Source organism: Venturia canescens, chromosome 1 (assembly GCF_019457755.1).
Source record: "Venturia canescens isolate UGA chromosome 1, ASM1945775v1, whole genome shotgun sequence".
Taxonomy (NCBI): domain Eukaryota; kingdom Metazoa; phylum Arthropoda; class Insecta; order Hymenoptera; family Ichneumonidae; genus Venturia; species Venturia canescens.
Genome location: NC_057421.1, coordinates 6,903,073 through 6,919,946, shown reverse-complemented (window position 1 = coordinate 6,919,946; position 16,874 = coordinate 6,903,073). Strand labels below are relative to the sequence as shown.

At 36.7% G+C, this 16,874-nt stretch overlaps 4 protein-coding genes across 5 annotated transcripts in view; 2 read left to right on the top strand and 2 right to left on the bottom strand.

The window, feature by feature from the left end:
• The first annotated feature begins 33 nt into the window (after positions 1-33).
• Exo84 (exocyst 84) lies at positions 34-4,410 on the top strand. The gene is made up of 7 exons (XM_043434199.1): positions 34-335; positions 663-1,027; positions 2,105-2,407; positions 2,495-3,149; positions 3,360-3,490; positions 3,573-3,989; positions 4,085-4,410. Exons 1-7 carry the CDS (start codon positions 281-283, stop codon positions 4,289-4,291), a joined length of 2,133 nt encoding a protein of 710 aa, XP_043290134.1. The 5' UTR covers positions 34-280; the 3' UTR covers positions 4,292-4,410.
• On the bottom strand, positions 4,323-7,123 carry LOC122419572 (sperm-associated antigen 7 homolog). Its single transcript, XM_043410434.1, has 6 exons — positions 6,961-7,123; positions 6,521-6,721; positions 6,333-6,400; positions 5,718-5,806; positions 5,087-5,424; positions 4,323-4,858 (listed from the first exon to the last, which is right to left on the bottom strand). The coding sequence occupies exons 2-6, from the start codon at positions 6,597-6,599 to the stop codon at positions 4,728-4,730; spliced, it is 705 nt and encodes a 234-aa protein (XP_043266369.1). The 5' UTR covers positions 6,600-6,721; positions 6,961-7,123; the 3' UTR covers positions 4,323-4,727.
• A 120-nt stretch (positions 7,124-7,243) lies between these two features.
• Positions 7,244-11,969, top strand: Nct (Nicastrin). Its single transcript, XM_043434210.1, has 8 exons — positions 7,244-7,417; positions 7,507-7,605; positions 7,954-8,291; positions 8,541-8,928; positions 9,019-9,424; positions 9,781-10,220; positions 10,526-10,718; positions 10,978-11,969. The coding sequence occupies exons 1-8, from the start codon at positions 7,363-7,365 to the stop codon at positions 10,994-10,996; spliced, it is 1,938 nt and encodes a 645-aa protein (XP_043290145.1). The 5' UTR covers positions 7,244-7,362; the 3' UTR covers positions 10,997-11,969.
• A 1,354-nt stretch (positions 11,970-13,323) lies between these two features.
• The window catches only part of LOC122409179 (homeobox protein PKNOX2), a 29,866-nt gene continuing 26,315 nt past the window's right edge, over positions 13,324-16,874 (bottom strand). For both annotated transcript variants that reach the window (XM_043416520.1, XM_043416526.1), the window contains one exon: positions 13,324-16,750. In XM_043416520.1, the coding sequence (XP_043272455.1) occupies positions 16,370-16,750 (381 nt within the window). In that variant the 3' untranslated portion in view covers positions 13,324-16,369. The remainder of the gene's footprint in view (positions 16,751-16,874) is intronic.

Sequence of the window (16,874 nt, the reverse complement as noted above, 5' to 3'; positions counted from 1 at the left end):
GTTTCCCCGGTGGCCTCAGCCATCGCACAGGACAGGAGTACGAAAGGCTGTCAGCAGCGTTTCCGTTATTGTTAACCCAGTAGTATATCAGCGATGGGTGTGTCGAAAGATTAACTGGCAAATATATTTCGAAATCTTCGAATTTGTGTGTTCTTAAACGTAACTGAGTTTCTGTCAAACTTCTTGATTTAAGCTACGATAAAAGTGAACTGAAAAACACTACGCACGAACATTACGATTCGAAGAAAACATAACCTTCATTTCGAAAATATATATCAGAATGGCAGATGCACTAGCGAAAGGGTTTGCTCTTGAGGATTTCAATCCGGATAAATGTAAGTTTTTATTACACGTTGTAACCTCAAAATAATAATGCTCCTATCTGTGTTTTCATTCACCGTAAATCTGACACGTATTCGTAGCATTGGAAATATCACAAAGTTTGATACCAAATTTGGGTCTCATATGATTTGTTATATTTGTTTTTTGAATGCGTTATCCTCGCATTGAAGAGTTTTTACAATAATATTTATTAATTCGAATCATTTAAAGTCATGTTGAGAAAATAAAGTGATTAAACGCTTCAAAAACGTGAATGAATAACTTGGATGACTGGCACAGAAAAGACAGGAATTTATAAATACTTTTTTTTTCATGTTCAGTTGTGAAGGACCTCAGTGCGCAATGTGTAGGTGCTGACGAGTTGCGCAAACAGCGTGCGAGAATTCAAGAACTTGCGGACAACACCTCAGCGTTACTTAAGAGAAATGTGTATCAAAATTACATGCAATTCATCGAAACAGCTAAGGAGATTTCACATCTGGAAAGCGAAATGTACCAACTGTCCCAGTTGCTGAGCGAACAACGCTCCCTTCTAGGTACCCTTGGATCTAGTAGAAGCGCCGCTGGTGTTATATTCGACGACACTTTGGAATCACAAAACGAAGATCCGAGTAACACTGTGACCAAAGAAGAAGAACAGAAACAAAAGCTTGTTCAGTTGTTAGAAAACGTTGAAGGCGCAATGGTAAATATTTTTTCATAAAAATAGAGTTAATTATGCAGAAGTGGGGCTCCACCTACAATCGGGCTAATTTTTTTTTTTTAAGTTCTTTATGAATGGGCAACGTGATAAGAAGCAATATTATGGTGGCGCATGACCTTATTGACCCAAAAACATCACACAGATCGTCATAGGAATTTTTATATTCGTTCAAATCAATGTTTGGGTGTACTTTCGAAAAGCCCGTACCCCAGATCGATCTGAAATTTGGTATACTTATGTATTTTGACGCGCTGATTACGAATATGATAGGCAAGATGGCCGCATTTTTTATTTTCAAGGTCAAATCTCGAAAAAAACGACTTTTCAGGGTTTTTCACGTTTATTGCGATAAATATTGACGCTAGAAAAATTTATATATGATGGGAAAACTATACTACATCTAAAGATGCTCCAAACCCGCCCAACGATTCCACACCCATCCAAAGATGCTCCAGACCCGCTCAACAATTCCACACACATTCAAAGTGCTTCAGACCAACGATTCCACACACATCCAAAAGTGCTTCAGACCCGCCCAACGATTCCACACACATCCAAAAGTGCTTCAGACCCGCCCAACGATTCCACACACATCCAAAAGTGCTTCAGACCCGCCCAAAGATTCCACACACATCCAAAAGTGCTTCAAACCCGCCCAACGATTCCACACACATCCAAAAGTGCTTCAGACCCGCCCAACGATTCCACACACATCCAAAGATGCTACAGACTTGATTGGGAGTATGGGCTTTTCAGAAGTTTATCCAAATATTTCTAATATAAGTGCAACTTTATCGAAGTTTTCGGAATTCCATAAATTTTGAATTTATATAATTTTTAATGGTTTTTGCAACTTTCCGCTACCATAAAATACATATTTCCTTGCCATAGTATAGCCCTGAATTCATAAAAAAAAATTTTGAGCCGTTTTGGGGTGGAGCCCCACTTCTGCATATTTACCAAAATAGACATCGAAGAACTAAACTGAACAATCTGATACAAAGATCCACTGCTCATTTCGATTAGATTACAAGTAAAAAGTCAACTATCATTTCACAGAGTTTAGTGGAGACTGTCGGACGTGTTTGTCTTCACGAAGGTTCACTATTGGAATTGGATCCATTGGAAGGCACTCCGCTCAAGCGTGTTCACGCATATTTGTTCAACGATGTTCTGATGATCGCATCGTGGTTAGCAACAGGGGGACGAAGGGGTCCTCCGAGATACAAAATGCAGGCTGTATATAATCTTCAGAGTTTGGCAGTAGTTAACGTTCGTGACTTGGGCACTGTAAAATTGGCGTTCAAGCTTCTGGCGTTTCCGGATACGAGAGTATTTCAATGCCCGACAGCGACTAGCAAGGTTCGTAACTGCGTTAAGTGTAAATTGAACACAAGGAAATGCAACACGAACGCAGGGAAATGTACTTAAAAAGTTGTGAATTTCCAGAAAGAGTGGTTGGACAAATGTGATCAGGTGAAGAAAGCTCGATTGACCCAAGAAAATTCTTTCGAAGCACCGGACAAACAAAAATCTAAGGACGAAACGACTGCTCCATCCCGATCGATGTCCCTGGACTCAAACACTCTCGGGATGGACGACACCGAGGATTCTGAGAGTTTGGAACCGATTCCAGAATGGCTAATGGAAGTCGCCGAAGATCTTGACTCTTGCATGGCACAACGTCATTTTGAGGAAGCTTACAGTCTTTTGGAAAGAGCCAAAACTTATTTGAAGGAAGCTCAATCTACACCCGATCTCAATCAAATCAGAAACAAAGTGGACGAACGCGCTCGTTCCCTCGTTGATGGTCTCACCAAGGAATTAGAATTAAGCGCCGAAGCAAAATCACTTCAAGGCGGCGGATTGAGGAGTGCGAGAAGAGCAGTACGTTTGTTGATACAACTCGATCGCAGTGCTCAAGCTTGCCAATTGTATCTACAATTGTGTAGCGCCGCTCTCAAAGCTCGCTTGAAAAAAGTCAAAAGAGAAGGTGCAACCATACCGTACGTAAATCAACTGAGTGCTATAGCTTTCAGCAATATCGTCGACATAGCGAGAGAATTTCTCAAATTATTTCCCGAAGCTACGAACTGCACTTCCGGTAAATATCGTCTTTCAGTAGGACACTTACTCATTCTTATAATTAAAAAACCTAATATTTGCTTCATTCTTTTAGAGCCAAGTTTTCGACTGCTTCATTTTCAAATTTAACTGAATATTTTGAATAAGATCATTTTGGAGTGAGAAACTATGTTCGATCTCCTTGTGCAACCCTTAATGCTTAAGTTTTCATATTTTCATGTGTTTTCAGCCCTTGTCGTCTGGTGCAGTCAAGAAATAAAGCACCTAACATCGCATCTGATAAAACAACTATTTATTCCTCAAGTCACAACGGGCACGTTGGTGGAATGCATCGGAACTGTACGAACCCACTGTGATCAGGTAAATACGGAAAAATAGGAAATGATATGAAGAACGCTTTCATAAAAAACAGAAACCAATATAAAAAAGATTTGTTTTTCAGTTGACGCAGCTGGGTATGGATTTTCGTTATCAACTCGATGGCCAGTTGCGATCACCGTTAGCTAGGGCATTGCAAGATGCGGGTGAAAAATATTTCGATGCGGTTAAGGTACGTGCAGCGGAGGACAACTGGAGGCCATCGAATCTTCAGACGAGTCAAAATCTTCAAAAACTTCTAACTGAACTCGATGATCTGGGAATAAGTGTGCCGACGAGTTTCGTCACGAATGACTGCTGGGTTTCTCTGACTAGTACCACACTCGCTTTTGCTAGGCTGTACGTTGGGCTCTTGGAGGATTGCCTGAGCGTCGCGACGCCTGAACTCATGCTGACAATCGACAGCGTTTTGATTTCCGTGATGCGTGCTCAAGTACAGCATCTTGTTTCTTCTCTTACCAACCCCAAATTGAGGCAAGAGGTACGATTGAAATTTATCGATATGATTTAAAACGAAAGTGGGAGGGAATTGATTTATTCAATACAAATTGTTAATCTTTTTTTTTTGTCTTGCAGCGAAAACTCGTGCAAGAAAACGCAAGCTACGTTCGTGATGTAATAATAGATCGGGGTCTCGAGCTGTACAAGAGTACGACGGGACAAAAATTCACGAAACTCGTCGCTCTGAAAGAACAAATTATTTTGGAGGCGAATAGCCCAACAAAACCGAAACCAGCGCCTAGAACATCGATTCCGAAATACAGTACAACCGAGTACTTGTAAATTTGGTCAAGACAATAACTGCGAACATGTGTACATTGGAATACCTTGTAATATATTGTACAGAGTAGAATAAATAAAACATAGTTGATTATTTATAATCAATTTGTATCTACCAACAATTTGTCGTTTTTCTAGCAACTAATTCGAGGTTTTTGGCGTTACGTTTTTTAAGAAGACGTTCAACAACAAGTCTGCTGATTTACTACAGGGAACAAATATTTGGAACTTTTATATTGTAGGAAGGCGAACTGCTAAATTGCAGTTAAATTCGAGGATTGATCCTAGTTTTAATGATTATACCACAGTGAGAAACAACCGCAAATAAGTTGCGATTATTTCGATTTGTCTTATAAAATCATTGTGCATGTATAAATATCAATCAATGTCTAAATATTTACAATGAAATCATAACATTCATATCTTAATTGGTAAATCTTCATTGGTTACTATTTTCGCAATCTTTGGATTTGGCGTCTTGGTTTGCGACTTCCAATTTTTTCTTCTTGGCCCTTATGTCGGCGAGTGTTTGTTCTATGCTTCGCTGATCTTTTTTATTTTCGCTGGGAACTGAGTAAAACAGATAGACTTTAATTATTTGAGTCAATCTCATTAGTCGAAATACGAAAAGAGTTCTCTAGTTAATTTTGCCCTTAATTTGCAATAAGAATTGTCCTGGCCTACATATAACATGTCGCAATTTATTTGACATCGAATAAAAAAATTTTTAACAGATACCGAGACTCATTGTACCTGCATCGATTTATAGAGTTCACAAAATAGCCAAAGATTTCTTACCAAATCCATAGCTACTGTTGGCTTCAGTTTTTCGAGCGGCTTCTAGCGCAGACTCTTTCCCAATTAAATGTTCATACTTTTCTTTGTAATTGCTATTCGGAACAAAATCGTTCTTCCTCTTTCTGCTTTTACTAAATTCTTCATCTTCCTTAGCTTGCTTCTCTCTTTCTTCTTGTATTCGTTTTGCTATTTCTTCGTTCCATTCTTCACCTCTACGCAAAACGTTCAATTGATCATCTGTCGGAGCATGCTCTCTTTTGAATATCATGATGTGCCTGTCGACTCCCTCTTCCCCAAACGAATACGCCCACACACTGGCAACCTCTGCTACGTCATGACTAAACATTAAACGATGTCTCATCAGTAATAATTGTATAAGTATCGTTATACGAATATTAAGAATGTTCTAGAAAATTTTTAAGATATTGAATAATTCAAATTTTTTCTCAAAAATAACTAAGAATTTTTTTTATTCAATCATTTTATATAATGGACTGTTTTTTTTAGTCGAGTAAATGTATTTAAAAATTTCAAGGAAAATCAGGAATAAATTCGACTGACTGCCATGAATGAATTTATAGGTATTAAATTGTTGTTTCTTCTAAGCATTTTGCTGAAGAATTATACATACACAATGCTTCTGTAAACTTGATCCATTGGAGGAAACTTGTATTCCTTAGCTGTATCATCTTGCAGAAATTTGTTCACTTTTTCTTCTACCTGTGAGAATATTTTTAATAAATTTGTATATTTCTGCCCAAATTTCCATGAAGAACATTAATTTAGAAAATTTTTTTCAAAATGAACAATGTGGGGTAATCATATTTCATTCATTACACTTCAACTATGAATATGAATCTTTCCATCATAGTCAAAACTTATGAGGAATATTATCCTATGAAAACTTTTTTCAAAGTTATCAATATCGTTCATGTTTTCACAAACAACATTGTAGTCCATAAAACAGTTCAGATTTATCAATTTTTTAACCATCATGACAATTTTGGTGATAATCCAAAAATTCTTTCACCCTATTCAATACTTCGGATAGTCCGATCAAGAAGAAAGAGATTTTTCCACTTCATATTGGATTAGTATACAAGCCAAACTGCATGATTATTTTATAAACAATCAGGAGTTTTATAAAAATTAAACCATTATTTCCGAACGATGGTATAAGTAGAAGCTCATTTTAATTTTCATTAGTAGAACAAACTCGGTATAGAAAAATATTTTTGCACATAACCTTTTCTCTGAAGATCTTCAGTTTTTCTGCTTCAGCTTTGTGACGTTTCACTTCCTCTTCGCGTTGCTCTATGTAAGGAAAGAAACAAACGATTTTATCGCAATGTTTGTTGAAAAATGTGTATTATTTTTAGGAATTTTCAAGTACTAAAATAGTTCAAAAAAAGTATAGGTTATGTATCAACTAACTTTTTATCAGAGCTTTTTGTTTGTCACTGATTGATGGAGGCTTATCCATAGAATTCAATATCGACCCCAGAAGATCCATTTTCAATCGTTTGATGGACTTTTTTTTTATGGGAAAAATAATTCGCTATCTCAAAAAATGGAGTATTCGCAATCCGCCTTGACTAATAGACGCTCGGATGTATGTGACAACTGCGTTGGAAGCTTGTGACATATAGATAACAACACAAATCTCACATCCGATTACATTAACTTTGTAAATATTTTACAAAAAATTGCAATTGAACATGGCACCTATGCACAGAACAAAAATTAAAGCACAGTTCATCGGATTTGTGACAATTAGGATTTGTACATTGTTTTACTGCATTTTTCTTTTGAATGTAGTTTTACGTATAGGGTATAGGGAGCAAAAATAATGCAAACTGTACAAAAGATGGTACCTCTGTGAACTTTATCGATTGTTGATTTCAGATGGCTGCAATGACTATATTATGAATAATAATCAATTATCATTCGAGCTGATTATCTCGTAGCGACTCTGAAGTATTTAGAAATAATGTTGATGAAATTATTAAAACTAAAAATTTTAGTTTTTTTGTTAATTTACAGGAACATCACAAACACCCGCGGGTATATTCTTCTTTTTTTTTTAATCCGTTCAGCGACCGCGGCGCCAGTCAGTAATGGACGATCTTGAAACTTGAAATTGGCTGTGAGCATAAAAATATATTCAGTGTGAATGACACTTCATGCTCGTCAGTCAGCAAATAATTTGATCTGTCTCATACATGAATTTATTTTCATTATTTTCAATAATTTGATACTTACAAAAATTTCGTGAGATGGCCCGCTTTATAAGCGTTCCATTACTTTTATTATTCATAATCTCGATCAGTGGTAATTATAAACAACAGTTTCTGGTGTTTGGTTATACATTGATCCCAGCATGTATATAATTATGGTTATTTGTTTGCATTGTATTATAGTTCGTGCTGCGAGAATCAAGGATAAAATTTACATGTCAATCGATGATGTTGCTGTTTGTTTTCGGAGACACAATGGTACCCATCAGTTTGGTTGTTCCTGTGAGTACCGATGATATTTTTCATCAAAAAACATTTGTAAAAACATTTGTAATGCTTGAATGACTCATGAAGCTTTTCCACTCCTTGTTACTTCTTTTCACATAATAATTCTCATCATTGGAATGCAATTGTTTTCTTTCATTTCGTAATATTATTTGAAAAACACAAACGAGTACAATTTAATTCCACAAAAACTTGTACAAATTTTTACTACATCAACCAAAGAGTGATATGCTCACCATAGCTATAGTAGAACAATTAGCTTGGATAATGAGAATATATTACGATTTCATGATAAAATGATTGGTAAGTCGAATGCCATCAATAAAGAGCAAATTGTATTTTCAGCAAGTAGATCAGGGAGCGTTGGGGTAATTCACTTAATAGAAGATGCAAACGATATCAAATGGTTAGAAGACAACGGAGTTGCTGGTCCTTACACAGTCGTCTTGCCATTTTCATTGTTCACAAGATCCATTCTTAAACGTTTGGAAGCTACAAATAATATTCATGGAGTTTTATTGGCGAAGAACAGCAGTTTGTCTATACCAATGGAATATTCTCCCGAAGACTCTTGTCCCAATAGATATGGCGGCGTTAAGGGATGCGACGATAAAGAACCATGGAATCCAGTTGGCTCAAGTCTTCTCATGGAAGACTGGCCCTTCCCAATGTTTTATCTACAGGCAAGCTCTTTGGACATAATTTTGTAATTGAATTTTTAATTTGTCAGCTCAACTGCGGATTACATGCATAGTAGCTATTTGGTTGTCAGCATCGTATAAAGACCTCCCAGAAAAATATGAAATTATTTCAAATGTGATTTATTAAAGGATAATTTTTAATATTAGCAATTTAATTCTTGTGGACTTTTAAATTCGATTGCTGTAGTACTTGCGTTTACAATAATAAACCAAAGCTATTGGCCCTTTCAGAATGAGACTCTACTGGAAGAAATAAAGGCCTGTTACTTCAAGCACAATGCTCACGACATGGATAAGCAATTGGAGCGATCACTTTGCGCTCTCGAGATGAAATCGTTCATGCATGCGGCGGTGAGTTCGGAGTCATGTCTTAGACGTGGCACTCACTTGTGGAATTTCAATCCACCCCAATTTTGTGATCCTCTGGGCGATCTCAACATACATTGGCCCTTAGGACCTCTGACGGATCGCGAAGAATCGGTTATTCTGGTGATAGCACGTCTTGATGCAATTTCCATGTTTGATGGTCTTGTACCAGGAGGAAATAGCGCAGTCACTGGTTTAGTAACATTACTGGCTACTGCCCATTACATGAGTACTTTGAACGCAACTATCGGGAGTAAGCAAATAAATTTTTTTGCAATTGCTTCTAAATCGTGTCGCAATTATTGTATAATGTAAAATTTCATTCGTTTTTTTTTTTTCGTAGAAACCAATGTCTTGTTTTCATTGTTGAACGGTGAAGCATTCGATTATATTGGCTCTGGTCGTCTTACGTATGACCTGAAACAAGGCACATTCAACGCGATCGGCGGCAAATCTTTGACGTTGGATAGAATTGCAGCCGTAATTGAGCTTGGACAGCTCGGGGAAGCTGACAAACTTTATTTACACGCGAACAATTATAAGGGCAATGAATTAATAGATTCTCTGCAGAAGAGCCTTTCTCTTGAAAACTCCACCCTCGAAGGCAGCGTCCCACCCTCATCTATACAGAGTTTTTTGGCTACCAAACGCAATCTAACGGCAGTCGTTATTTCAAACCATGGTAAAAAGTTCACGAACAAATATTATCACAGTCTTCTCGATGATGCTCGCAGCGCTGGGTTCAACGGGTGAGTTTAATAATTCTGGTACAACTGTGTTTTATTGTATCCAAGTAAAACGAATGTAAAATTTGACAAGTTCGATAAAATCCACAGGTTGACACTAAAAATTATTATGTTTGAAAAATCAACCTGAAACTTTCGCAGTATAAAAAGTTGTCCCCGCAAAACAACATGTAAACAACAAACTCATTTGACTCCGAAACTTTTTTTAAAACTAATGATCACAAATAAACGAGTCGCTGGATAAAAAAGAATGTCGGCTAATATAAATCCTTTTTTAGACTTTAAATATTCAAATTGGCAATTGTTTAATTTTTCATTGCATGACTACTCCGTTTACTGATCACGATTAACTTGTTTAGAAGCGATCCAGCCAACAAGCTGACATCAACGCTGACGAATCTAGCGATAAAATTGGGTGACCTGTTGTATTACAACGTAACAGGCAAGAAATCACCGACCACGGAAATTAAACCCGTGCAGGATCGCGTCGCAGAAATGTTGTCATGCTATCTTGTGAGCGCGAATTGCAGTCTCTTTCGGGCTGCTATATCACCGGGTAGTAAACTAGCTGATCAAGTTTTATCTCTCTACGTCGGTGTGACGCGATCCCCGAATGTGGCGACGAGTCTCACGGGCCAACTTCTCGTTTCACTCACCGGTATCAAATTGCCAAATATGACAGCCAGCGAGTGCAGCGAAAATCGATTTTCTTGGATGGGTGGATCCAACTTTACAGGATTGTGCATCAATTCTACAGTCAATTATACCGCTGCAGTTAGCCCAGCGTTTATTATCAACGGTGAGTTGCACAGTGTCGACCTACTCCAAAGTATTAACTTTGTGACAAATTAAAGCAAAGTATTAAATTCGTAGCAACGGTTTTTGTGGATTAACATTGTATAGGAATTTGAAAGAGTCAACAACTCGATACCAAGATTTAGATTTTGAATCCTCTTACCTGTACAGCTTTTATGAAATAAATTTTTTTCCACAATTTTTATTCTATCAATAATAGGCATATATTTCGAAACAAAAGGGATAGTATGGAGAATAAGGGACTGTAAATTCTTTTTTCAACATTATAGTGTACAATTTCCATTGCAGATTACGACATGAAATCTGGACAATATTCGACATGGACCGAATCCGTATGGTCTTTATTGAGTGTGAGGATGTTCCTGAAACCGTCCCCAGCTACGGAACGACTGTCCATTATTTTGGGAAGTACCGTAGCCAGTTTATCGTTCCTTATAGTTTGGTTCATCAATTCACGCTCGGATATGTTATTTGAAAAAAGGTGAGTTTTTTTCTTTTTTACTTTACAGCCCTCGAGGTGGAACCTAAAATCGAAGTATTAAAGAGCGTCCTTTGTAAAATTTTTTTTTTTTGGATTCTATAAAACAAATATTTCCGAAACGATGGAGCTATTTCGAAATTGAAAAACTTTTTCTATCGATCGAGCCAGGAAAACCGAAGAAGTTCTTCATGTTGATAAAAACTCTCGGACACGAACCTCTTTGAGAAATGGTAAATAAAAGTTGTTTGTTTGATTACAGAAGAGTCGCTGAATGCTAGGGACACGCCGCGGACCACATATCGATGACCAGGTTGGATCATACGGAAGATCGGAACGTTCCCGTGACTAGCCTTTGAATTATGTTGTATGTGTGGTGCGCCCTCGGATAATCTGTTTTTGCGTTTTTTTTCCCAAATTGTTTTGCCGCGTCCAGCCATGCTGAGTCTAATTATTATGAAAACACAAAAAAAAAAATTCAAGTACGTAACACTTTGGCTCTTGGGGACGTTGTTGTATACGATGGAATGATATTTTCAATGGGATTAAAGTTTACGAAGTTGGAATTGCAGCGAGTTTTCATTTTTTAATTTCGCAAGATTTCATCCAAGTAGTTTTCTTAATTTAATAAAATTTCATTAATGAATCCATGACAAAATTGTACAAAAAAATTCCATCGATTTTGCAATAAATTTGTAAAAAAAACAACGTATTTGATATGAAATGGAATTGAACTGCATTCCAACGAAACAAACGTGATCATCGCTGTTTTCTAACAATATCCAGCTCTTGTACAGCTTTAATCTTTGATAATTTTGCTTTTAAACGAATGAAACGCGAAGAGCAGCGTGTACCGAAAAGGATTCGACATTTCGATTTTGAGTACTGATCCTCTTTTTGCACTCAACGTTTTTTTCCCTCTACAGCCACACACGTTTCGATGTGGTTGTGAGATTATTATACTCGTCAATGTGCCCAAATGGCATTTCACCCCATAACGTGTACAGTCATATACATAATACATACATAGACTGTAGAGTAATTAATTTATAACATAATTAGTTATAAAGTGAGGTAGTATTTAAACGGTATTATTAGCGGCGGAAACGATTGATTTTTTCGTTTATTTTTTAAATAAATCTTCAGTAGTTATCCAGGCAAATTCCGTGACTGCAAAAATATTTATGTATGGCCAGAGAATCACTTCGTAACGTCCTTATTTATGTCATTCAATGAAAAAATATCAAATTGTAATGTAAAATATTTTTATTTCAAAGTTACGATTCCCAACGCTTTTTTCTGATCTAGTTTATAATTCCTCATTCTCTATGGCTTAAGGAAGTTGAGGCTGTACAGTCATTTTTTTTACCCAAAAGTTATGACCTGTACCTTTCAAAAGTTAGGCCAGTTTACAGTTTGGCAATGTTGCATACACTTTAAAGAAAAGTTGGGGAAAAAAAGACGAAAAACTGGTGAAAGCTCAATCGAAAACACGAACGGTGACGATCCTAGCCTCAAAAAACTGCACGGGAAACAGATTATTATTAATATAATCTCAGTAAATCTCCTAATAAATCTGAAAAAAATTGACATTGTTCGGCAAACCTTGCTCATGTTGCCCAAAAAATTTCATATTTTTAGCATCATTTTTAACGGAGATATCACTGAATGTGTCTTGACTTCCATAAGATTACATGTTATTTGGCCCAAATTGTTATTGATTTTTCTCAGCAACGACGCTCCTAAACTGTCTGAAAATTTAACTGATTTTTTTTACACTTCACTTTATAAGATGCAATCGGTTTAAAAGCGGTGACATCATTTTCATTCTAATGCCTCAACTTCCTTAAGTTTCTCTCAATTCGTTTGTATAGCTTCTGAGATTAATTCCCAATTCGTAGGTTAGAATGTTCTTTACTGATTATCGTTCGACCTGGCAATAATTTACCAATTTACCAATGTGGAATCATCAAAGGAAACAATGTCTTTTCTCGTCGTTTTTTGCAATGCTATTAATTCTTAACCCTCGAAATACAGTTGGGTCGGAAATTCCCTACACGAAATCGAAATATGCATTTGAAATTTCAATCCTTTTTAATATAATAATTTTTCACAATGTTTATAAATTTATTTCGATAAGAGTAATGAGTTACTCCAATATTTAGGCGGATCATTGAATATCTTGGAAATTTAACTGCTCAGCAATTTCATAAAATATCTGAAATTTCGAACTCCAGTATGCAATTATAGAATTGAACTTATTATAGGATTTTGGTAAAAAAAAGATGAAAAATAAATTCCGATTCAATGAAGCGACAAAAACCCTAAAATCATGGGGATTGTGCGATCGTTGTGAAGTTTCGAAAATGGCTAAAAATTCGAAGACTTTTGTCTCGTTGCAAAGTACATTTTGAGGGTTAAAAATATGTTGTTCACAATACTTTAATCTTTTCAATTACCGTACCTGATGTACCCCGAAGAATCCGTGAAAGACAGCAATCGTGGAGATGTTCTGTACTGACGTGAAACAAATTGCTCAGCGATAGTGTGAAGAGACAAGAGTGACGAGATCAATCAATTAAAAAAGTTGCGAGGAATATGCGAGGAATGTATTGCAAGCGTGATGGCATTTATTATCAATAAACTTAATTAACAGGGCATAGATGTACACGAGAGAAAAGTATTCAATTTATTCGCGCATGTGTTTTTTTCCAGTACGCAACGCATGTTATTAACGTATGTAATAGGTTTTTAGCTTATTTATTTAAAAAATGTCTTATTACGAAATTTAGAAATGGACCGAAATATTACACGCATGAGAAATAACTCTCAAAATACGAATCTGTTTTACAAGTCGACGAAAAGAACAATGATCTACAAGATTAACGATTATGCGGAAGAATTCGTTGTAAAGGGGGTATCCACGGGTTAATAAATTATACAAAATAATGATGACAAGAACGAATTGACGTTACAAAACAAAGAGAAAAAACATTCATTCTGGTCCATTTCTACTTCTCTTTACGAAATATTTGGACAAATCCGATGAGAAAGGTGATATCGCCATTGGTATATCAACGCAAACATTTTGATCGGAAGTCCGTACACACGTGTATCAATGATAAATCCAAAATTCATTTGTTCGTTTATTCTCTATTTTCGTTTAAAATTCAGTTGCTTCCAATCCAGCGTTTACGCCGCAGGGGCAAAAATATGACTCAAAGCCAAGGGAAATATGGATTCGATACGTTCACGTGTGCATGGATACGTATAAGAGTAAGATCTCAGTCGATGAGTGGCTTTCCCCTTCTTCATTACTCTCCTCATCGTTTTTCCTTATTTCATTTCTTTTTCGTGTTAGGCGCAGCCACCCTTCTAATCTTTCTAGGTCGCCATTCAAGTACTTCTCAATAGTTATTTCGGTATGCAAGTATGAATTAGGAGGCTGGGCACCGCCCACCGAGCTATCACAGTCGTCTGGTGCCGCAGCACATACGTATACGTGGTTCAGCCTTAAACCCTACCTCTTAGAATATAACGTTCGTTCAAAATCCTCTTTCCATTTTTCTTTTTTTTACTTTTTAGTATTTTTTTATGCTCGTTTTTTTTTCATTTAGTTTTTCACAAAGTAGTTACATTACGACGGTACAGATCGTGGCTCGGATTCCACGTGTGCGCTCGTGTCAACAATCTGCACCTCTCCTTCGCACTCTCACAAAGAGAAACTACAACTTGGTCTTTAAAATAATTCAGACGTTTTGGATTTAAACGCATTCGTGTTAAACAATCGTTGTCAAAATGTTTTTTATTACGAGAGAACCCGCACTGTCGCAGCTGTCTCCAACCGATTATAGTTTCGATGAATTCATCCGAACGGGATCAGAATTAATGAATCGTCGTCAATCATAGAACTAAAAATATCTGGAATCAAGTTACGTCAAAGTAATTTTCTTTAAAAAAAAAATTAAAAAAAAATTAAAAAAAACAACGTGTAACGATAAAAGGAGGGAAGTCAAATTGTCTAATTTGTCAGAAATCGACAAATTCTGGACGGAACTCGATTAAAACGTGCTCTAAACAAAACTCCTTATCAAGTTCGTTTTTTTTCTTTCCTTAACGACGTTTAAATTAACTTAAATTGCACAATTTCAACCTCATTTTTTAATCGATCCCGAACGAGTACAGGTGGAAGCGCAATTATCGTATGCAGACAGTGGAACATCGGTACTACACCTTACATAACTTATTTCTTAAGAATGGCGTGTGCGTGTGTGTAGAGTTAGTTCTTTTTTATTCGCATTTCTTCCTCCCTCAGTCGTTTAGTGTTTATAATTTTCGAATTACAAGGAAAAGGGGATTATAGTATACAATATATATATTTATATGTATATATATATATATATATATTTAGTAGTAGTTCACCTTTCGTATAGATTTTCTTCATTTTTTTTCTCTCAATTTTCAACCGTCAACCGTATCAATTCAGTTTTATTATTTAGTAACCGTCAGTTTGTTATATGTACAGCAGTACCTTAATCTCCAATCTTGCTCGGGGTACACGCACAGAGACGACACTTAGAGTTTAAAAATATAATCGTTATATACTTTAATTTAAGTAGTAATATCGTTATTAATATCATTGTTATTATTATTATTATTATTATTGTTATTATCTTGGAGGGACAGCACTTTGCTACGTCGCGACGATGCAGAGCTGGAATAAGGACTATGCGTGGAAGCTACCACGCTCTACGATGGCACAAATATTGTGTGTCTGTGTATTTCTCTGATTTTTTGCTTTTCTTCTTTGTTTTTTAATTCGTTTATTACGGCAATTCTTACTCAATTTTACACGGAGCAATGGAAGTGGTGAAACGAAATGAACAAACGTACAGTAACGGATAACGATAAATCACCGGGAAGTTGGACGAGGAAGTAAGACTGAAACGATCATTACTTTAACGCTGGTAAACTATTTAGACAATTGAGAAACTTAGATAGAAAAAATATAGTAACGAATGTATAAGCTATGAAAATGGTGCGACTTTCTGGTAGACGGAAATTCGGTAAATATTCGGAGCAATCGTGATCGTAGATCGAAGTTAACGCAGCTATGATTTAATTCCTGATTAATTAGCCGGTACGAAAACGTCGATTTTTTCCTCGGATTATTCGTACAGAGTTATGTCACTTTTATTAAAAATTCCGATCAAAACGTTATCGTCAATGTAGCAGAAGATGAGTAAATTGGAATCTCTGCGGAATACATATTTGCATAAATTTTTTTTTTTCCAAATTATTTTGGAATTCAAGTCCCAGTTGGTCGAAGAACCGTCAGAGACTTTTGTGAAATTGTTGACGAACGCGACGCGCGTTGTTTTGTACAACCCATCGTTAGATTATTCGTGAGAAATGATTGGAAGAGTAAAAAATGGGCTCGTGGTCGACGTGACCGAAAAAGAAACGAGAAAAAAAATCCAGCAAATAAAGTGATTACGAAACCTGTATAGGAAATCACCTATAATCGCATGAGTTATTACGTATTTGACAGTTAAAGCGATATCTATCCTCGAATACCTTAATACTGTAATGAGCAACTGGGTTCGAAGGTACCATGAGGAGGTCAGCGTAACGTATGCGACGTAGAACGAAGGTCAGTGAAGATCGTCCTCGTCGCTTTCATTACCATCCTTAAACTTTTCGGCACCTCCATCGCCATCGCTGGAGCCTGACTCGCTACCTGAATCCTCGGATTGCCAATCACCGCCTGCTGCACCAATTGCCTGCTGCGAGTGTGACTGGTGTTGACTCAATTGCTGGTCTTGTAACTGTTGATTTTGTTGTTGATTCTGGCTCGATTGCTTCGCTACCTTGTGACGTTTACCGGTTCGCGGCAACGCCTCTGCACCTGCACCGTCGAGCATCGGCTGAAGAATACGCCGACGAGCGTTTATGAACCAGTTGTTCACCTGCAGCAACGTCAAGTTTGTTTGACTCGCGATCTGACGCTTTTCGTCCTCCGTCGGATAGGGATGCTGCAATCATTCAAACAAAAAATCATAAATCAACGTACTCAGTTTCCCATTGGATCGCGAAAATTTAACTGTCGTCTAAAGAAAAATGGCAATCCATCGAATGCTCATTTGTGCGATCGTTTTA